The 24551-nt window shown below is 33.9% G+C and overlaps 1 protein-coding gene across 7 annotated transcripts in view; it reads left to right on the top strand.

Annotated features, from left to right (window-relative positions):
• LOC119642613 overlaps positions 1-24551 on the top strand; it is a 143149-nt gene that overhangs the window by 11460 nt on the left and 107138 nt on the right. For 2 of the 7 annotated variants that reach the window (XM_038041806.1, XM_038041805.1), the window contains exon 1: positions 8263-9792. In XM_038041806.1, coding sequence (XP_037897734.1) covers positions 9627-9792 — 166 coding nt within the window. In that variant the 5' untranslated portion in view covers positions 8263-9626. Of the gene's footprint in view, positions 1-8012; positions 9793-24551 lie in introns of those variants that run through there. The other 5 variants (XM_038041803.1, XM_038041808.1, XM_038041804.1 and 2 more) reach the window with 5 other exon arrangements.

Here is a 24551-nt window from a genome sequence, read left to right as displayed (position 1 = left end):
ACCCCTCGAACATTTTTTTAATTTAAAACAGAATTTTTTCATAAACTAAATGCATTTTATTGGGAGTTTTTTGATCAACAACTGCCATTTTTGTGATAAGGCTATTGCACCATCATGATGGAACTTTCGGGATTTCCGGACCGAGGAGCAAGCCAAGCTTTCTGTTGCAGTCTTCTTTTGAAGTCAACGGTATATTGAAATAAAACCTAGTATTTAATTCGTCCCTACCTTCCGTGGGGATACTTGGCTTAGAACTAGGCACAGTGATCTGGTCTACTAGTTATTGTTGCTACTGAGAGATTCGCTAATCTATACAGAAGCGAGTCCTTTTGATTGCGTTGCACAATATAAGGTAGTACGCAAACGTAAAACTTTCGTCGTGTCGCCGTTATTAATTGCTTTGTTGTCTCCTATGAAAATAATAAAATGCTCATAGCCAGGTTCTGAAAAAAGCTTATTAATGGAAATATTGTATAACCATTTACGATGAGTGATGCAGACTGCCACACTGCCAAAGTAACTACGAACTTTATTTATCTTAATATTAATCTTAGATTGTGATGATGTTGTAAGAAGAATACCTCTGAAACAACCACGCAATGCAGTAAGTGGGCGATTGCGCATATGAGCCGGCTTTAAAATAATTTTATAATACACAGTAAAAGCTCCTTATTCGCGCTTCCTTTATTCGCGGTTTCACTATTCGCGGATTAAAAAAATGCGACCCAATTCCCATATTCGCGGCTATAAATTTCTTTATTCGCGAATATTTTGTGACTGGTTCCGGAAATGTTTTGTTTCTGCAGCTGAAACTTTAAAAAGCAGAATTTCGACTTTAAAGCACTTCTAGTTTTGGATAATGCCCCAGGCCATCCTCACGAACTTGAAACTATGCATCCAAACGTAAGAGTGACATTTTTACCTCCCAACACGACGGCTTTTCTTCAACCTATGGGCCAAGGAATAATCCAGGCCTTTAAGCTCTATTACCTCCAAAATCATATTGGATAATATGAAATGTAATCCTGATATGAATGTTATGGAATGCAGGAATAAATTTGACGTAGCAAAATGAATCGTAAACATAACAGAATCATTGGAAGAACTGAAGCCACATGCATTGAAGTCAAGCTGGAAAAAACTGTGGCCTGCTCTGACTGCGGAAAATGACGAAGAATCTGTGCGAGTTCAAACTTTGATTGCAAATATAGCCAAAATCGAGAATGGCATAGGACGAGACGGGTTCGAACAGATAGAATCAAGTGACATCCAGGGATTGCTTGAATCGCAAGATGAAGATTTGACTGAAACCGACTTAGAGGAAATGTTAAATTCACCGCCTATTGAAGAAGAGGCTTCAACAAACACTAGAAACGGGACATTCAATTTGAAAAGTCTTAGTGAAGGTTTAAGAATGGCAAATGAGCTTGGCGATTTCTTTATGAACATTGATCCGTATGGAACGAAGTCTTATTTTTAAGAGGCAAATTGCTAATGCGACTACTGCGTATCAGTCTGAATTGAAAGAGCTTTTAAACACTGCCAAGAAAGAGAAACTTACAAAATTCTTGAAATCATTCCCTAAGTCTTAAGATAATTAATCAAAATGTTCAAAACTTCAATTAAATTGATTTTTTTATATATATGATTTTCTTACTTTGTCACTTAGGGACGTATCCCCTATAATCGGATATAGCGCCTTCTTATTAGCACTTGTTCAATCCGTCCAGCATTGCTCCGCTGTTACACGGTTTCGAAATACGTTCTCTCATGGTATCGCCATGTTGGCAGAAGGAAGGGAAAGAGTTGTAAAAAATTATGAAAAAAATTTTGCTTAATATATAATGTATTATTCTCAATAAATGGTTTTTTCAAGTAAAAGCATCATCGAAATACATGCAAGCACATAAATGCGTTATTATTGACTTTGTACCATCTATAGCTTACTAGGAGCAAGTTACCAATCAAATAAATATTAAATGACAATATGAATGGTTGGTGCATTGAGATTCAATCTGCAGATGTTGTCAAAACACATATTCCTTCAATTTTTTGAACAGAACGTTGTAGCGATCATTCTGACATGCTGCTCTCTTTTTTTTGACAATATTTCCTGCAGTTAAGTAAAAGCATTTTAGTTAAAATTTTCAGGAACTGCTCAAAACTTTGTGTCAGAAACAAATATTTAAATATGCATAAGCCCATGATCGATTTAAAACATTTGTCTTCCTCTTAATGTTGTGATGCTTTGAAGAAAGTATGTGTCCTATCTCGTTATTAAATGTTTGCCTGTCTAACTGCATATTTCACTGTTAAATAGGTCTTGGCTTCACGATTGTAAACAGATAAGATAAGTGTCCTAAGTAGAGGTAATGGGAATCTAATGATTTTTTGCAGTTTACGATGCTCATTCAGGGCTTCTTCCAATTTTATATCTGTACATATGCAAATATACATGTACAAATGGCGATGTATACGTATGCATATGTATGACGTATGTACGTTTTATTTATATTGTTATGAAATTAGCTTTTATAAGATACAGTCCGTATCACTAGATCGTGGATACTTTAATCAAGAGAAATACACTTTAAAGTTCTTTTATTTTACTACTTTGTCTTTCACAACAGTAGGATTATTTATTTACAATTATATTTCTTAACAGTAGGATTATTCACAATTTATTTTGGCCGTACTCTCAGCTCAAATATTCTTGCCCGACTAACTCTCCCTTCCACAAATATTCTATTTACGTACATTTTTACAAGCATGTTACTAAACCTAAATTTATGGGTTTATTTCTAATCCCGGCCTGCTTTTCCTCTAATCGTTTTCATCGGCCTGCACCTGCATGACGCGCCTGACATTAACTGGATTTGGGATTTTCGTAACAATATATATACTTATGTATGCACATAAAAATCCAAGACTAAATTCTATTATTTCGACTAGAAGTTTTTTGCTATATACATATGTAATACGTATACATACGCATTAAACCAAACATTCAGAAAGTAAAAAGTTACATGAGAGTTATAATTCAAAATGATCCCAATAAGCATACATTCAGCGTTTTATTTATATTATTTGGTCAATTTTAAACACATGCGAAGCGAAACGAAGTTCTCTGAGACATGATCAGAATTATGTTGTTCTTGGTTGTACAAATTCCTAAAATTCAAATTTCATAATTGCAGACACCGTTAAACCATTGTTGGTGTTAAATGAAATAGTTTTTAATACACGATGAATTTTTGTTGCTGACGCTGTCGTTCGTTTATTAATTTTCTGCCCCATTTTCATTTGCAATTTAATATTTTTCCTTAGAAAGAGTAAAAATGTACTCATTTTGTACGCAGAGGACAATTTTTATGTAAAATTAGCGGCTGACACATTATCAAAATAATATCTTTCAAGGAATATAGAGATATTTTTTGACAAGATAAGCGGAAAGATATTAGAAAGAAAGTTAATAGGAAACCTTAGGGCAGGGATGGCGGCATATAAGCAGGCGTGTGCAATGACTTTGTTTTTTTGCAAATTAAAGACGAACACTTGATTTTTTAAATTCTATTATAATAATACCCTTAAAAATCTGTCAAGGCAAAATCCTAGTGGAGACAAAAGCATTATACAATTGTTGCGAAATGTAGACAGATCGATGTGGTGGTCAAGTATTGAAGCTGAACTGATGATTGAGAGATGGAATAATCCGCTGTCAATATAATAGTCCAAACAAAATGGGTTTTCTTAGTCCGAATTTTCACCTTAGCTGACTTTATTCTATTCCGTAAATTAAAGTTTTTCATCATTCCGTATTATCCTTTTAACGGCTTAAACCAAGCAATCGCCTCAAGTTATATGACCTGCCTTTTGTTCCTATTTTGTTTCCTTTTTCTATTTCTAATTTATATGATTCTTTTTGACAACACACTTTCAACCTCAACATATTTTTCGTTTGTTACTTTACCGCTAACGTATCCTTATCTCTTACTTAAAAGAATGAAAATGACCGCACATTCCTTTTACGTTAATGTTGCAAGGACGAACGCAGCAATGGAGACAAAATTTTCATGAGTTTCGTAAAAACCTTCTATACGCGTAATATATGTATACTTAGTTTATTTGAATCAATTTTTTTCTTTATTTGCTTTATTTATGCTTAAATTTGACACAAAAACGAAAACCCAACTCTGAACGTTTACTTCGCAAACGAAGACAATTTTCCATTAAGTGTGTCCACATTTCTGCGCAAAAACTGCCGAACAAATTTTTAATTTTGTGAAGTTAGCACTCTTTTTTCGGGTTGTGATGCCATTATTAAAGGATGCGCGCAAACATTTATACGTTCACATCGGCAACTGCTTGGTTTTTGCGCAAGAAATTTTGAAATTTTAGTTTCATATTCCCGTTTGCCGATCACACGATTGGACACACTTTTAGTTTTATTTGCAAATTATTTGTATATATTCGAGGACATTTCATACACCAACAATAGCTGCAATTACTTAAAAGAAAGCGATAGTTAAGAAATGCCGATCAGGTACTGACCCTTACGACTTATTCCATTTTACATTTCAAAAGCGTTTTTAAACTCATGGAATTTTATCTAAACATAATTACTAGTTACGACAGAGAAGTTATTATTCGCTGTGGACTAGATTTTCAGAATCCATAGAAGATAAGATGAACATTGCATATTATAAAGAAAGGCATGGACTATCGCTTGGTTTTTCTTCCTATCAATCTGAAAAACATGCACGTGTCAGATATCTCATATCGGTCCCAACAAATGCAACCAAACTCAATCGCTATTGATAAGCAGGAGTCTCTGTATTTTTTTTTACATTAATTCGACTTAATCAATTGCGCTGTTGCCGACGTGTCGACGTTCGACAGTTCATTTAAATTCATTACAATGCTTATTGCCTTATTGCTTTGCTCTGGCTATTATACATTTTGGTGAACTAATCAGTGTATTATAGTTTTGTAACATTTAAACATTTTAGAAGGTTTGCTACCATATGAATGGGGTTTTGTGTGGAATGGGGTTTTGAGCAGAAGAAACAGTTCACTTGAAGCAATTCCTTCATTCCTTCCAAAGTAGCCGCGATACCCTCCCAGCTTTCGTATTTTCCGATGACTTTTTGAATTAAATTTCGGAATCAAAATTTTCTAAATATTTTGTTTTAATCACGTACTACGTACATAACGTATTACTTAAAAAAACTATTATGTATATTTTATACTCTAAACCACTGGTGGTATAGGACATATTAAATTTGTGCGGACATATGTAATACACAGAAGCGCTTAAGATAGACCTATCCTTTATTATATCAAAAATGATTCTGAATCCATCTAAGCCTGTCGATCCGTCCGATGCCAGTCCAAGTAATTATGTTTTCAAGCTGCAGATCACAGTTTTTGAGATATTTTGATGAAATTTGGTACACCGGCGTGCTTTAACCCAAGGACGATCTCTATTGAAAATGATTTGGATCAGCCCACTCTTTTGACCATTCCACCTATAGCGCCCTATTTTCGCAAGTTTATCGCCAAACGCGGCTAAGTAATAGCATTTTGGCATTATAAATTGATATGAGAACTTTCGACCGGCTGGAACAATTTTTTGAACCTCCTCTTATATAACGAAAACTGAAGTTCATATGACAAAGAGGTGTAATTTTCCTTGCTTCATGATGAAAGTCAGATCATAATAGTATTTTAAGACAAAAACAAATTAACTGGACCAAATTTTGATCATCTCGGCGTATTTTTTGGATCTTACTTTGTATACAGATTTTCACAGAAATTGGTCCTTGGTAATGTGGAGAAGTCTAAGTTTTTATATGTTATGATGACATTAACCTATAACCGCAATTTAGTTTAAAAAAATTCGCTGTATCAAATTTGCCTATTTTTGGGATCTTGCCCTATATATGTTACAGCAATTTTTTTTTTTTTTTAGGGAAGAAAAGTTTAAGTTTTATTATGTTGTGATGAAAAATTGATCCATTACAGTAGTTTGATATAAAAATTAACTATGCTGAATTTCGAATAAGTAATACGATGTTTGAACCCTTTGGCACAACCATTCCTACGGAAAGTGAGCCTTTATTTCCAATGAGGTCTAACTGTAATATACAGCTCCATAATAACAAGTTGATATAAAAAGAGAGTATAATTTTTGTTGTTCATAACATCTATTAAAATGGAATACTACATCATATTGCACCAACTTATTCAGTGAACTCACGATATTACTGCGAGCGTTACAGTTTATAAAATCAAGAAAAGCACGAACTCGCTCGTTTTTCATGTAACGCGCGGCCTTTTTGTTCAGTTGTCTTGTAAATGTCCGCAGTACTCGAGGGAATTTTCTATGTATTCACATTTCCCACCATTTAATCCTGTACTGCGCAGAAACAATCCTACCAGTCCCTCAATATGTAAAGCGTCGTCGTCGGCTATCATCTTAATGTCATCTAGAAAATCGCATACCAAGGATGTCACGGATAATTTTTACTAAATCTTTTAAAATATTGCTGGCACAGTGGTGATTCTGAGCACTGGTCGTGTGACCTCATACAACGGTTTAATCGAAGTTGGAGTAAGTCTGTATCTGTATATAAGATATGCCAATTTTAGAAAATTTCTTCATACCGCAATCTTGTGAAATAACAAATCATCAGTTGGGATGCACTATTGCTTCAATGACTAGTTTTGGGTTAATCGCATTCTTATTATATCCACAATGCGATTTTTCCTTTTGACCATCACAAAAAATATCATTTCTTTCAACTTTGGCCATCAATCTTTCTGATACTTCATTTTCATGTTCTGTTTGTACATGTTATAGCACGTATAATCACGCCACACGTGTGGCTTTACAAAATGTCGCCTTAGCTGTGATAGTTGCGATTTTGTTTTATTCGTTTGCCTAAAAAAAAGAAAGACATTTTTTATTTAACTCCATCGCTTCTCTGTTCGCCTAACCATAGCTGACGTGATTTTATTGCTTATATACAATTTTAATCCATTTGAAGTTGATTTATCATAACCTGTTGAACACATTCTCCTGGCCGTAAAAATGAAGCTTGCAAGCGAGTTCGTGTTGCAAATGAGCCAAGTGGGTCGAAGGACACGCGCGCAGCCCCACGTAATCTGAGAACATCTCTGCTTTTCAGAAGAAATAAAAAAATTGCTTCTTTGCTCATCCCTCATTCAGATAAATGTAGAAAAATTTGGACGTACACTCTACGAGCGACCTGTACAAAAATGGAAAAAATTAACCACGCGTGCCCGATATTATGAAGTATCAAAATTTGACTTTTTTCGAGGCGCAAAAACAAGCGTCAAAACATCCACTAAATATATAAATTGCTTGGCAGTTTCAAATTTAGAATGTACCGGAGCATGTCCGTATATTCATTTATCCATGTGTCCGTCTGAGCAATTGTCTAGTACCTATGGAGAGCATTCCCCCGTTCGTAAAAATGAAGTTAACGCAACAAAAACAGTGTTTTTCATAAAGTATAACGCATACATCACATTCTGAAAATAGAAAAAATCAACCGCACCCACTCAATATTATAGAGTACGATAATATAGTTATTTACCTTCTTCTTAGGATCACTGTGATGAGTACAAAAGATAAGGTCACGATCGAATATAAATTTCGTATTTGTTACGTCTTAATTATGTATTTCTCCTGCACCTTTTTCTTGTGCCCATTGCCTCATCCAAACGCCTATCTTCCTAACAACTGACCTTGTATTCGATCACTAGCAACTTCGCAAACGAATTGATTGCACAGAATTGTGCTTAAATATTCACTAAAAATGCGATCGCTTGATGCCCGCCTTAATGTCATCAAAACTTTCGCGCAACTTTCTCTCATTGTTTGTTTTCCTGTATTGAAAATGTAATTTTCTAAAATTTACTCATATGTTGGGGTGAAATGCTCTTTCAAAACCTGTACCACACTGTATTCCAATTTCGTAGCCGTATTTTAGCAACATGACAACCAATAATAGTAACAGACGTTTTCTTTATCTGCTTCGTTTACATAAACGTCTTTTGTCGTTTTACTCTTTAATTCTGCTTAGTATTGCGTTGCTGCAGTAAAAAAGGCTAATGTGTTTGTTATGTCATATCTTTTTATTCTTTGCTGAAAGCTATCTCAACGATTGTAATCGACCCCTTTTGTGGTTAATAGTTAAGTATATCTTTATATTCACTGATTCTATATATTCCGACATTTCGTCTCCTTTTTTTCTTACTTATGCTTATTCGCATCTATTAGAAGAAAAAAAGAGTAAGAAATTTACGGTTGGGTGAGATACGCTACAGCACTTCGCTTCATTATTTTCGTGAAAAACTACCAACAATTGTATCTCCTTTCAATATAAATGCACATTTTTAAAAACAGCTGTTACATGAAATAGAGTCTAAAGTTAAGTTTACCAAAATTAATTTTTTTGCCAAAATGTTATTATTGTTCGCCTGTCCTTCACTTAACGTACAAGCAGTAGAGTTTGCTCTAACAAAAACGCTTGACTACGAATGGGTGTGGTGGGATGCATAAAATGTATCTACATGATCCAAATTTGGTGCATTTGATTTCTGTATCAAACTGCTTGTATATGTACGATGTAAGTTTTTTGCGCCATTGTTTTTTGCTATTACTACCGAAAGTTATTGAAAATTTTATTTATTTGCAGGAGCAACGAGCGATAATATTTTGTTTGTAAAACGACCGAACTTTATAGCGATTGAAAAACGAGCGAACAATACACATAAATATGCATACACGTTAAAGCAACATATAACTGAGTTAAACTAAAAGCTATGCTAAAAATTAGACTTTTTATTATATAAAGGCTTAGATTTGGTAGGGACACAGTAGGAATAGAAAAAGGTGATTGGGTCTATACGTTATAATTGAATATATCTTTTAAAGACTAAGCTTCGATTTATATCGCCCAAAATCGTAAAACTACTTTGGAATCAACAATTCAACACTCGATTGAAGCTCCATTTTGTTTGAAGGCAAGATTTATGCTCAGCCCAATTAACTTTGTGGGTACTCAAAGAAAACTTTCTTATATCGCGCAAACATTAAATTTTAAGGAAACTTTTACTTCGATACATGCCCTCATTTGCACGAGTGTTTACCTTATTGAAGGCAACCTTACTGTGTTAGGGTATAAAGAAAATGGACGCATAGGAACCAGATCTCCCAGATATCCCAGATGTTCTGGTCAACTTTTAATTAAACATAAATAACTAACGTTATATTAAATCTATTTAAAAATTCATCTTAAAAAAAAAAAATATATGTTATGCTACGAGACTAACGAAACTCACATATAAAATAAAATAAATACGTGAAGACTCGAAAAAATATTATAATAAAGTGCCAAAGGTATGTACATGTGTATGTATACATAGTAAAGCAATAAAGACCTAAAGCAGAGTAACAAAAACTAAGGTTTACATACCGTAAGAGCGTAATAATAAGCGGAATGGCGAGACAATAAGGATAACCACAATATAAAAGCAATAAAATAGAATAACAACACCGATAGCGCATTTTAGTATTATCAGTGTAAAGGATCAGAATGGCGAAGTCAAGAACACCACAGTACGCTCACGGAAAAACTACGTTTAAGCATTTATTAAGCGACAATTCACAATGTATACATCCAGCGTGGCCAACATTCTGGATACTTTTCGTCTTCCTTAATCCAGTCTTACCAGAAGTAATTTTTCGTGTGGATCCTTTGGGTAAATATGACTAAACCTTGTTTTCATACATATTTATATATAACAAACGTACATGTAGGCAAATTTTGAAAAGTGATATTAGCAGGTTGCAAAAATGTTGGCCATTTTTTCACTTGAAAAACGCATTTATGAACAAAAATCGTATATGCCGTATCCGTTAACCATAATTTTTCCATCATCTTCAAAAATATTTTACGATATTTCTCCAACATTGCGGATCCGCGTACCAGCCGCGCTACATCGAACTAAGCAAGTGGTAATCAGAAGGCGCCATGTCTGGCGAGTAGGCTGCATGCGGCAGAGCTTCTCATCCCAGCCATAGCAGTGTTTTCCTGGGCAACTATTGCAACAAATTGCCAAAGTGGCGTTTTCAGTCAATTTGTATGGTCGCCATTTTCCCTCCTTTTGGAACTTTCCCATCGCATGTGAACGTCTAAAAACAGTTGATTTATCCATTGATTGACTGTTCGAATGTTCTTTGAGAGTTAGAGGTGATTTTTGCCCATTATGCCGTTCAACTCATTGTTTTCGAACTTTTTTGGTCCTCTAGGCCGTTTTTTGTCGTTGACATCAAATTCACCACTTTCAAATCGTTGAACCTAACGCTGATAATTAGGCTACGATAGTGGGGCATCATCATAAGCTTCTAAGCGTATTTGGAGGGGCTCCGGCAGCAGATTTATTCAAATTAAACGACAACAAATGCAATTTTGAAGGTCCCATGATTAGCGTCGGCGTAAGCTGAATCAATAATATTAAATGGAAAACTGTTATTCCAAGTAAAGAAATGTCAAAACCATCGAGTTCAACTGTTAAGTACCCTCGTATTTCCCATTTGTTTATCATTTTTCTCTGTAGAAGTCGCTGGCCCAAATTTTTTCAACCTTCTAATTGCTCTAGTGAATGTACCGCTTATATTTTAACATGGTATTCCATTGTTTTATATTGGACCTAATTCTGTGTACATATTATACAAAATTAAACAAAATTTCATATTTACTTGCATGCGGAAAATTGAGGTTAGAAGAGACTGGGTTCAATAAGAATGACTTCAATCCTAGATGTCTTCAGTATACTATGTATATTGCGAAATCGACTGTTTAGCCGCATGAGTAGCGTAGTAGGTAAAAATCGCGACTACCAAGATACTAGTATCACCACCGTGTTAAACAGATAGGGGACTTAGATTATATAAGAAAAAAAACAAGTAAGAAAATTAAATTCAGTTGGAACCGAATCTTTTATACTCATCACCGTTTACCCCGAAAGACATAAAAGTAAAAAAGGAAAATTCTCATACCCCATAATATGGAGTGGGCGTAGTTGATTTCTTCTGTTTTCACAATTAAAATTTTTGTAGTAGAGACATGTGGGAGTTGTAAACGTGTCCTTTAAAAAGTTTAGATCAATTCCAAATTTTTTTGCAAATTTTTAGGCAATATCTTCATTTTCACTGATGTAAGAATGTTTACCCCAAATACTACTAAAGTTGCGCAAACAAACAAATGGACGGACCAATAGGCGGACATCTTTAGGTGCACTCAAGGGTTGTAACTGGCCAAGAATTGATCTACTTTATGGTTTCTGAAGCTTGTTTCTGCACGTTATGTTATATTGAAAAAGTAATTATAGTTGCATACACTACAATATTAAGTAATCGTGATCAATTTTTTTTTCATTTTTGTACACAAATGCTATAGCTTCATCCATAAAATATTTAAGTTTTTGTACATTTATTTGCTATACTTTATGAGTAATGAGCAATAAATATTTCATTTCCTTTGAAAAACAGAGGTGTTCTCAGATTATGTAGTGCTGTCGACCGATTTAGCCTATTGTCAACCAAACTGCGTGCAGCAACTTCCAACGTTTCTGCAAAATTTGAAGTCGAAGGTTTCACTTTTGCGGCCAGGAGAATGTTTACAACATACGTTACACAGACGGACAGGCGGACGTTCTTAAATCGATTTAAAATTTGGTGCTGATCAAGAATATATATATACTTTGTGGGATTCCTGATGCTTACTTCTGAGAGTTGCAAACGTTTTGACGAAATCAATATACACCTTATTCTCCGGTGATGGCTATAAAATAGAAATGTTTGCCATTGCGACTTGTTGTTAAACTCACTTTGTGAAAAGTTCCGGGAGTATTGTTGTGAAAAATTTTTTACTAATTGAAATTTATTCTTGTAACTGGACACAAATATTATTTTTTTTACAATGATCTTTAGAGATAATTTAGGCTTTCGCTTGCACCATTTTCTATGCATACCGATTACGCAAGCAACAAAAACCGAACATTTAAAATACGTCGTTTTCCAGCTGAGTTTTGAGGATTTGAGTTTTGAGGATCTCTTCCACTAGAATTCACATATCGCAAGCCGTTTTCTAGAAAGAATAAAAAAAAATTGTAATATAATTAAATTTTGATTTAATAAAAATATTTAATAAAATTTTAATAAATTCTAATTAAATTTTAATTTAATTTTTTTTATTCGAAGTGTACCTGGATCTTTCTGATAAAAACATGTCCTTGTTTTTAAAAATTGTTACAAATTCCTTCAGTATGTTATCTATTATTAGACACTGCTCTTGCCAAATTTTCGAAGCCCATAAGTTATGGAATAAAATGAAATAAAAGTGCTTTTTACAATTGCGTCTGTAAATTCGCTAGGAAATTTTACCATAAAAGGTTTCTAAATTAATATGAAAAAAAGAAGAAGATTATTAAACTAAGCCAAAGTAAATATATATTCTTGGTTCGGAGAAGTTATTTTCAGCAAGAAAGGAGAGACGATGGTAGAATTAACAGACGCCGGTATGCCGTTGACGGGATTGCTATTCCAACAGCATATGTGTCGAACTATCTTCTTTATCGACTTTAGGATTTCTGATCAGAGAACAGTATTTATTCAAGGCACTAATAAGTAAAGAAAGATGTTTGGAAATTTTCAAGAAGTCGCACTTATTTTATGAGATGAGATTATAGAAATCCGTATCGTCAATGCTGTAATGAACTTAACATTATCATTGGAATCAATCGTTGCATACGTAGCACGAGCAAAACTTTTTAAATGCGCAGTGTGCATTTTATTTTCTTTAAATTATCTGGGAAAACTTTACAAAAAAAGTTATCGTCCTAAAAGCGTGTAAAGAAAAAACCATAATATACTAATAACAATTGGAGAAACGATAGCTTCATTGCCAACGAAGCACTACATATAAGGAAAGAAAGTAAAGGATGTAAAATCAAACAAAATTATTATTAACAAAATAAGAAAACCGGGAAGCGCACAAAACTTACAAATCTGGTAAATAAAGACGAGTTAGTGGAAATATGTGGTATTGATAAACTTCTCACTAATGCATGGTGATTTCGCGTGCTTCCATACCACCAATTCAACAGAAAATCTCCGATTACTTTGTTTTCATTCTCATCAGATCAAGTTTGACTAGAATATTTTTTTTTAACCCTAAACTTCTTCCATCTCAATTTCTTTTTATTAAAATTGCACCAATAAACCTAAAAATTACGCAAACCTTCGTCCAAACATAAGCTCACGGTCAGTAGAAAATTCTATGTGCATGTAATGTGGTATGATTCTCAGTTATTATTTTGAATAGACTTATATCACATTGTATCATATCCGCTGCAATATACGCAAAAAAATATATGACATAATAACAGCTTTATAGCGGTATATTAAAATTTCTATTGTTTTTAATTAAGGTTTTGTTCGTCGCCTAGAATATATGAATGAATAGTTTAGAAACAATATTTTTATTATACTATAAAATTTTGTTGGTCGAGGATCGTGTTTGTCTGATTTAGAAATTATCGCAAGTACTTCTATTTTTTTCGCTCTTTTTATAACTTAATTAAGCCCCTCCCTTTACATACAAATAAAATTTCCTATGTGATGAAATTATTTTACTTCCTTGTTATATATGAAACGATATGGTGTCTGTTGCATTTATTATCTGCTGCATTTATTATCTACAAAAAGGCAAAATTAACTAATTTGTTGCCTTATATTTATATCTAATGAAATTGTGTGGAAGCTACTTTTTCAATTTTTAATTAGATTTTGTAACGACATACTTTGGTTTTAATTCGTTGGGAAAAATTTTCGTAGTGCGTACTATATATATAATAAGGACAATGAAAATTGAAAACGGGACAGTTAAGCAGCAACCAAATTTACTGCCGTAAGTATTTACAATATCTGTTGAAACTTGTTGAGAAAATTCCGCTTCATTTCATTTTAGCAGGTATGATGTACAAGAATAGAAGACACGGAGCCTTAAGCTTTGGACGTAACGCAACGCAATTTACATGCGTCTTGTATTCTGATCACGCGCTGTTAAGGATGAAAAAGCCTCAAGTTTATGTTTTAAGGATTAAAAGTATAACAATGTTTTACTTTGTAAATATCTTTTGTTCTCTATATATATATATAGGTAAATCTCTAAACAAAATGAATTTAATTGCATTGCGCATATGGCTTCCTTGTGAGTGTTTACGCTTACTTAAAAAATTAGCTGGAAGCACATTACTGCAGTAATTTATGTCATTGAGAACGTATTTTAATGCATGGATTTGCATTGACACTTAAAATAATTACATTTATGTAAACGAAAAAATTATGTGGTTAATAATTCAAGTATTGCTGAAATTAATTATATCTGAAATTTGCAGTATTCATTAACTTAAAATATTAACTAAAATCACACGCGTTTTTCTAAAAAAATAAATTTTAAAAAATAAATAAATAAAAAAGTTTCCGCTGCATCTATTTTTTACTTAGACAACGTTTATGTAAACAAAATTTAATCGCATTGTGATTTCGCTGTAGCTATAAGCTGAAGAAATGCACATTTGCAGAGGGTTTAGAACATTATCGCGCCGGAGATACAAATAAAAAGAATCTTAAAAGACGGTAATGCGGTAATCTAATAGAATATGCAAACCCGTTCGTTTCAAACCGAATCTCGAGAAAATATTTGTTATACCCACCAATAGATGTTAAAGATGTGTTCACTTTGCCCGAACGTTTGAACCATTCAGAAAGAAACCCTCATAAAGAATAAATATTCTTAATCAGTATCAAATTCTGAATCGTTGTCGAGGTATTCTTTCGTCCGTCCATGCTCCTTTGTGGAAGCATATGATAGGAAAAATTAAAGTATTATCTGCAAATTTAGCAAAAACATTGAAACATTGTTCATATTGGAAATAGGCAATTGGTCAAAACTCATACCCGCAGTACAACGTAAACTGATTTGTGTTTTCAAAAGCAAAAAAGCTTTGGTTTGCTCATAATATACAACGGATTCACCGGTAAAAATTTTCACCCGTATAGTTGATTCTACATCGTCTTTGCAAAAAAGAAACATAATCCGCCATGCATGCCAATTTTTATATCCATCAATGAAGGATGGGGATATACCCACTTTGTCATAATGTATGCACCACTGAGGCGGAAGCTTCAGACTACATAATGTATATATATATTCTTTATCAGCATGAAATTCTGAATTGATTGGACCATGTCTGTCCGTCTATATGTTGTTAACACACTTGAACATTGGAAGTCCTTGCACGCAAGTTGGTATTGAAAGTGAGCCAAATTGGTCAGAGTACAAAACCATAGTAAGCGTAAACTAAACGCAGCTCCGTTTTTCTTAACATAAAATTTGTGGGTTTTTCCTCATCAGTCTCAAATTATAAAAGACAGACGGCGGAACTTTTCCGTTCTTACTTTACGAAAATCTATACTATCTATGTGTAAAAATGGAAAAAATCGGCCGTTTCCACACAAAATTACAAGCGAGTAAATTTTCTTTATTCCACCTTTTTGAGGTTTTATGCTTATCAATTATAGGGGAAACAAGACAAGATGCATAAAACTATTTTGCGCATTCCTCAAATGAAGATATATTGCCTGTCAAAAAATGCATTAATTCTAAAATAAATATGGTGGACAGCACGAATGCTGTGATGGCAGCGGTATGGGTGTCAATACTTGACTTGGACAGCAGAATACAGAAAGCGAAATGAAAATGTATGTAGGGATACATTTTTTTTTAAATCACCGTTCTTATCAAGTAAAAAGACTTGGAGAGCAGAATGCGAAAAGCTAAATGTGTTACTTCTAAATAAATTATGGTGGACGTCACGACGTGGTAGATTAATTTTTCTGAACAAGACGTTTAGTAAGAAGATAAATTTTATCCCATTCCCTTTTTTATAAAAATAAATAAAAGCATTGCGAGCGAAAGATTTCAGTGGTGGTGAGTACGCGAGATTCGACAGCAGCCGAATACAATTTCTTTACTTATCTTAATTACTTTGGTCAAATTGACGTTTTTTCGTAATGTATTGGATTTAAATCGAGTAGTCAACTGAATTTACAATCACTTCATTTTCACGACTTTTTGTGAAGTTTTCTTCTTCAATTTCGAGAAAAAACTTCAATAGTTGACTAAGAACAGCATAATTGTGATTAATATATAGACCGTATGCAATATTTCAGAACAATTAAAAGATATTACAAAAACGTCGTGATAAGGCTGTTTCGCTAAATTAATTATTTTTTTGACATTAAGAAATTATTAAAAATTACGAGGAGCTTTCTAAATGTCTTCTATTATAATGAGATTTACAACGTTGCTTAAACAGTTATAGTTAGTTAATAGTTACTGAGCCAAACCTTAATTATTAAATGTGAATAATTTACGAGAAATACGACCGTTTCCTTGGGAAAATAATAATACAACGGATTGTCCGCCGGAAACTTAACAATCTGTGTAATCTACACAAAATATCCATGACAACTTAAGCAACCTCTATTCTTTCAAAACCTGGGAACATAACTCTACCAATTTTAAGCGGTGATGAAAATAATGTTACCATTAGTATTACTAACGGCGATAATGAGGCGGAAAATTCTCCAAAGTGCCGCAAATCGTAATTCCTACACCTATGCGACATAGAACGGATAAAAAATTGGAAAATGTAGATTAGTTTACCGATTTATGGGTTTTATTCGATTTTAATCTGTATGTTGAAGAGTCCGTAAGAAAAGCTACGTCAACGCTAGGCTTTTTTCAGCCTGGTGTCCCATAAGTTGGAAAAAAGCTATATAAAAGATTAGCGACACCAATAGTTTGTGGACGTATGCTGCTTAGTTTCCTTTCTATATAGATATAGATTCCACAGAAACTGTTCCCTAAATGATGTCTGTCACTTAATCTCAATATCGGATTGTTTAAAGTCTATCGAAACAACTATGTTTAATATCCGCGATTTGCATATGTCGTATTTAAATTAACTTGTAAGGATAATATCTCATTATGATTCGAAAATTAATTGGTGTTGTTTACTATGTCAACTTTTGCATGTTTGCAATGTTTGCAATTCTGTACTGGTTGTGGTTGTGCTGGTTATGTATATGTTCTTATAATCATCGCCGAAGGATGACAGGTATATTCATTTTGTTAAAACGTTTGCAACCCCCAGAAGTCAGCATCGAAGACCCCAAATAGTATATAAAATCTTAATCAGCACCAAATTTTAAATCTATATAAGCATGTCCGGCTACTTTTTGCACGCAGTTCGATATTGAAAATGGGCTAAATCAGTGAAGAGACCCGCTTACATCGCCATGTAAACTGAGAACATTCCTGTATTTCAAAAGTAATGAAAAATTTGTTTGTTATTCATTACTCATAAACTATAGCAAATAAATGTACAAAAATTGAAACGCATATTCTATGGGCGATACTCTAGCGTTTGTGGACAAAAATGGAAAAAATATACTTCGCCTATTCAACTTTATAGTATATCAAAATGTAATTATTTTTTCAATAGCTTTATACGACTCAGAAACAAGCTTCAAAAACCGTATAAAGAATACCAATATTTGGCCAGCTACAACCCTTTAATGCATCTAAACATGTCACCTGCTTCGTCCGCTCGTCTGTCTGTTTGGATGACTTTGTAGTATTTGTGGTAAACTTTCTTTTGTTAGCGAAAATTAAGATACCGCTTGAAAATTTGCAAAAGAATCTAGAGTTAACCTAAACTTTTCAAAGGAAATGCCTACAACTAAACACACATGTGCGTCTACAACAAAAACTTTCAGTTTGAGAATGGAAGAAATCAACTTCGCCCGCTCCACATAACAAAGCATGCGAATTTTATTTTTTACTTCCCTACTCTTTTTTTTAGATAAACGGTGGCTGGTATAAAAGATTCGATTGTTTCCTTTTTTTTGTTCTTATTTTACCTATATATGAATTATTATTTAATTATCATTATTATTTTTTTCTTTCTTTACTTCCCCTTATATTCTTTATACTAGTTTTTAATGTTTGCTTAAAGATTTGCTTCCTAAAGTCATTTGAATTCGACTGTTAATTTATTTTAGTTGGTTTTCATGTGTAACTAAATAAAAATAAATAAATAAATGGAAAATGAATTGCTTTGTTAACTCAGTCATTAGAGGAACATAGATTTATACATGGTATTTCCTTCTTAATGAAGTTAAAAAATAGTTTTTACGATTTGTTGGCATTACTAGGGGGGATGACTTTCATCTTCCTGAGAGCTTTTCAAGGAATTTTATTTTCATAGAACTCAGTCAATGGACAGTAACAGTAAGCTTTACAACCCGTTTGGGGTCCATTGTAAAATCTGTAATCTAATCTCAATAGCGCGTTCTTTAAATTCTATCAAAAAAACTATTCCCAACGCTCGCGTCGTCTGCCTACGTCGTATCTAAATGAATTCTTAAACTTTTAACCTTTGTATGATTCGCAAATTGAACTACACATGTTTACTATTACCAGTTGCCAAGCTTTTGCATGTTTATAACGGCTTAAGTGTTCACCCCAACACCTGTTTGCACCGGTTGAGGATGTGCATATCCAGCAGAGAGGCTTCTTCTTTTCTCTTCTTAATTTATAGATGATTATTTTTATTTATTTATTTATTTATTTTAGCTAGTTTAAGTAAGACAAAGGTAAATCGCGCGTATTAAGCAATGTTCCTTTAATGGACTTTAAAGAGTCCGATAACGAGAATAAGTGATAGACGTCATTTGCGTTCTTGCAAACTACTCTGAGCGGATTAAACAGCTCATAATTATATTTACACTGACTAAGCTTAACCAAGATAAAGTGCCTAGAGAAGCGGTTAGGGACATTAAAGCTTATTTCACCAAGTAATAAAGGCGAGTCAATAGCACCCTTTATTACATTGATCACAAAGGAAACGCCAAGAACAAACCTACGTTTCTCAAGAGACGGTAAGGACAGCAGAAGCAACCTATTTTCATAGGGAAGAAGAGAGGCAATCGGATCCCAACCCAAATTTCTAAGGGCAAACAGCAAGAATTGCTTTTGAATAGATTCAATTGAATCTACCTATATAGTACCTATATGAAGGAGACCACACAACAGAGGCATGCTCGAGTGTGGGTCTAACCAAACACATGTACAGCGTTTACTTCTAGTGTTTCTTTATTTTTGTTTATATACTTCGCTATAGTAACAATACTTGGGAAAACATTTATTTCTAAGAGTCAATCGAATTCGGTTGTTAACTGAGCTTAACTGCATTTCATGTGTGAACAACCAATTAAGGATGATAACGGAATTCTCAACTTTTTAACTACAAAACTATGAAAGAAAGTGGAATTAAAATATTGATCAAAACTGTGAATTCGCAAATATATATAAATATATAAGTTAATTAACTAACTATGTGACATGTCCAGTTTCACGCTCACCGAAAAACTTTTATTAAAAACCTTGGTCACTCTACTCCAACTGTTAATATTAAACTCGATGTTGAAAAGCCGAAGCTCAAACAACGTCATCTATGCAATCTTAGAATAATTAGCGATAGAGGTTCTGCATTCATGTCGAAAGAATTATTATTATTATTATTATTGTAAATTTAGACTAATGAAATACATTCTTAGACTAAAAAAAAAGACATTGAGCACAGGCAACATAGGTTATGTACATGTTCTGAAGCTGATTGCAGAATGTCCAAAGTGTTAATCGTTCCTAATGCAATACTTCTAGCCAAGGAAAAGTTAAGGCAGTCTCAGAGAATGTGCTTTATAGTGAGAGTTTGTCCACAACTGCAGATTGGGGAGGAAGACTTCTTCAAAATCCATTGGTGAGTTGCAATTGTATCACCAAGGCGAATTTTCGAAAATATTTGGACCTTGGTTTTCTCACATGTCGAAAAAATTTATTAAACAGTCATACGGAAAACAATATCGAAATCGATGGGCAGAAAGAAAACACCAAAGGATAATTTTGGCAAAACTATTATCGTCTGATTCATTGAAATAGTGAAAGTTTTTGAAAAAGTTTGAAAAAGGTGGAATGAAAAGTTGGACGATGAACACCATTTTAAATGTGTTAACAAAGTTCTCACCGTTTGAAATAATATTCGCAAGAGCAACATAAGCCACGGATTGTCGGCAATTTTAGAAACGAGCTAGTCAGTAACTACAACGGTGAGCGAGAGAAATACGGAAAGACGCTAAACGGGAAATATAGAAGGCACAAGATACATATAAGAGAGAAAAATGTGTGAAGTGGGAGAATAGTATTTAAGCTTAAAATTTAATTTTATTGCCAATATCCTTATAACACGCGAATAGTTAGAACAATGGTGATGGGTATAGGGGATTCGATTACGGACGAATATTATTTTCTTAGTTATCTTATAATACATTATTCACACTTCTAATATTGAAAATTTTAATATCTCCAAACAGGTTAAAGTACATTGGTACTGAATTATGTTGCACTGCATCTTATCGATCAATAGGAAGAGAAGTCGTCACACATGGGTAGATAGACGTGTTCATTATATAGCGCTTCCACAAAGTTCAAATTTGTGATGAAGCTTTAAAAAAGATTTATTCTTTCAAGATGAGCGTTTAACAAAGTATACATTCACACACAATTAAATGTTGATGCAAAGATGGATAATCTTAGGCAGTTGCCAATAGTTAGGAAATTTGCAAGATGGATAACTTGTTAATCAAAATTTTTCTCATTTGCAAATAGTTCGTGTGATATTTCACACTATGTGCCCTATAACGACATTTTGGAGAGTTTTCAAGGCACATGTACTTTTCAGTTCACAAGCGTAAAAGTCGTCGTTTTGACTACTGGCGTTTCCTAGTTAGAAATGACCACATTTGAAATGTCTGCGGCAAAACATTGATAACTTATTACACAAAATAAAATCGAAATTTTTGAAAAGATTTACTCCGCTGAATTGTAATAACGCAAAGACATTAAATTTATCTATTTAATTTTAACTGTGTACCACATTAAGAATTATTTTGTCAAGCTTTTTAGCTAGATGATCAATCTTTGGAAACGTACTGCGGATTCTTATTCTGCCATCACTTTCGTTTTTAAAAATTTCAAATGTTCTGATAGTTACACTTAACACTAGATTTGTGGTCGCCGTCGACTTGCAGGATTTGTGATTTCAGGCTGAAATATTCTGAAGAAAAAAGTAGATATCTTTAGATAATACTTTTTCATGACATAACATACATGAGTGCAGCATTTGTCTTTATTTGATATTACAAGATTTACGGTCATTGACTATATATATATTTGTTTTAGTGGAATTCTTTTTATTAATGGATATATTAAGAAGATCTTTATGGAAATTATTTATTTATACTTTACTCCTTTTTATTAGTAATCTCCTTGAATACATTTTTTGCGTGTAATATTTACTTTAGAAGTATACTTTCCGCATACATCTTTATTTATCTTAGATAACAAAATTTGCCAAGATTATCGAGCAGTTAGATTTGCCAATGGACTGAAGGTAATTTCGTGATTGTTGTTGTGGTCCACGCTCAATTCCTCAGTTTGAAACCAGTATTTTAGCTGAGCTGTAGCTTACAGCTTTCCCGCTGGTCCGTCCCAAGAAAATTTGTGAATTCAAGAAATGAAATAATGTAATGGTCCTTCCGATACAGTTTGGATGTTAAAGTTTTTTCTTTATTTGATAAAGTTCTGTTTCTTACGTCTAGTAGTTCACAAAATTGCAAGCAGTTACAAAGTAGCAGGATAAGAAGTAAAAAGTAGAAAATCCAAAAAGAAAACCAGCACGGCAGGCGCAGTTTAACGGGATGTTACGAATCGCTTTTTTAATCGGATAAAAAAGTTCGCGGTTTCACTAGGTTTGTCTGCTTTGGAAAATGACCTTGTGCCTCAGCAGTGGTAATGCCGAGTCCTTAAATTAAAGCAGCCATATCCATCCTAGTCTGTTTCTCAAGGAAGTTCTTGCGTACTCTAAGAGGCACCCAGTATGTTGGATAAATTGTCTCTACTACTTTACTTTCTCCCTCAGAGCCAGTCTAGGTACGTTCAAGCCATCGGAGAGTATTGCATGGACTACTAGTGTCTACTAGCGAGAATTTCCCCTCAGGTGGGTTAACTCTTTGTTCGCTGGCCCCTTTGATCATTTATCCGACCAAAACCTACGTTATTTTGTAGTTCGTTGAGTGCTGAAGTACAATTAAAGAGCGATCGCAGCTGTGCTGCTTTGGTTTTTGTAAGCTTGTTTTGGTTTGTTAGCATTTAGAACTAACACAAGTGCAATCGGGTTAGTAGGTAGTAGCATACATAAATGATGTTAGTAGGATAGCTGATGTGCATGCGTAAAGCCGATTTTGGCGTAGCAAATTTATGCACTCTTGGGATATGTGTGTAGCTTAGGGTAAGAATTGACAACTGCATGCACACAAATGGTTACAAGGGAAAAGAAATATTGGGCATAGCGGGATTGATTGTAAATCATTTGGAATATATAGCAGAGCTTAGAAATTTGGGCATGCAAATAAAACTAACTATGAAGGGGATGCAGCTTAGCGTAAGGTGTGATGAGTGTGTATACATAATGGTAAGTGTAGAACACAGGTTTTCAAATGCCTAAGTTATTCCATATTTAGAGTAGTTAGCTTGGCCTCAGGGATATGCAGATAAGCATGTAAACGTAAAACGAACTGATTCGATATGTACTTTGGCATAATATTTGAAAAGTTTATATGGCTAAACGATTTTAAGGAAAAATAACAGATTCAACGCAGGAACGTTCAATTAGCTAAGCATAGAGTTGATTTTTGAAATGGTTGCTTAGGTATATACGAACGGCTTTCTTACATGAAGGATCATAAATTAATTGATTAAAGTGTCAACTACTAGTTTGCCAGAAGACGTGTGTAGTTTATTTAGTATCTAATATGCAAATAAACTTAAAAGTCTACGGGGAATATGCGGTGACAATTAAAAAGCGTGGAATACGTATGATACAGGAGGATTAAACGGTAATAGGGTCGGAAAGCAAAATGTGTGTAATCAGGAAGGTGGATTAAGTGATGGTAAAGTCGGAAACAGAATGGTAGTAAGGAAGGGTTTAAAGTCAGCAAACGGAATGTATATAGATGGATTAATAGTAACAGGGAGCAGCGGGTTAGTCATACTAAACAATAAAAAAGAAGCGATTATATAAAATAGGACGGGGAGAGTTGCTTCGTTACAAGCTAATTTTCCGAGCTAATCCTGCTACCTTGTAGATCCACACGTTGATGGCAACCAAATTTAAAATGTTTTATAATACCCTAAGGCGTCTTCTACGGGATTCCGCTTTCAAGGTATATTTTTTAGCCATTTGGTCGATATTATCACCACCACAAGAGTTTTACTATAAAATGCAATTGTTTCAGGAACGTGTTTGCCATTTTGTTCTATTTTGAAAGGCGAACTTATTAAAAAAAGAAACAGGAGAAAAAATTCCAAATACAAACAAATGCATCTTTTCAGGAAATTTTGTTATTACCTAATATCTAATTTTAGTAAATCTGTTTGTTAATAAAGTTAGAACGAGCTGGCCTGCTTATTTAACCGTTAATTCTGCACGTGCTACTAAAACCACCATTTGTGCACTGAAAACTAAAGTGGCTCTAACGAATACTCGGACACCAATTCTTCAAAAATGTATTCACAAGGTCGAAGATTACAGGCTAATGGGCTTACAAATATGTCTTGAAATCGTTTCAGTTTTTTGCTTGATGTGCGTTTATGTGAGCAGATCAAGCCTTTTTTGGACAACATCTTTCATATCGATCAAGAAATAATCAAATTTCGGCTTTCTATCTTTGTTCTTCCATCTGTGACGATTCGTAAAATTACGTGTCATATTGATGGGTTTTAGGAAAAATGGATACTGTAATGTAAGTCGGCAACTATTCAGTTTTTATACGCTTTTATAGGAAACTTGCTATTACGCATACTCTTTGCGACATTTTTAATCCCCTTCTCCGTTAAAATTTTACGGATTATTGTTCAACTTTTCGTCAACTGCCAGATGCATGACACAGGTAACGCGCCATGAATGTGTACTTGGTTTTTTCCGGCCTACAGACCCAAGGAGGGACTGAACCCCAAAACCAACGCAAGCGTACAGAAACTATCTACGAATCTTACCAACCTTTAACGATGGACAACTAGTTTAAATACGACATCGGTAAATCTTGCTTATTGTAGAGAGTAGCTTTGATAGAACTTAAAAAGTCGGATATTGAGATTAAGTTACAGATGTGATATGGGGTTTCGCAAAAGCAACTAAATGGGCTGAAAAGCCCACAGTTGGATCTACTTTGACTGAACTTTGTCAAAATATAGTTTCTAGAAGGAGAC

The sequence above is a fragment of the Glossina fuscipes genome, unplaced genomic scaffold, assembly GCF_014805625.2.
Source record: "Glossina fuscipes isolate IAEA_lab_2018 unplaced genomic scaffold, Yale_Gfus_2 237, whole genome shotgun sequence".
NCBI lineage: Eukaryota > Metazoa > Arthropoda > Insecta > Diptera > Glossinidae > Glossina > Glossina fuscipes.
The sequence above is the reverse complement of the archived record's forward strand: the minus strand, read 5'-3'. Positions and strand labels throughout refer to the sequence as shown.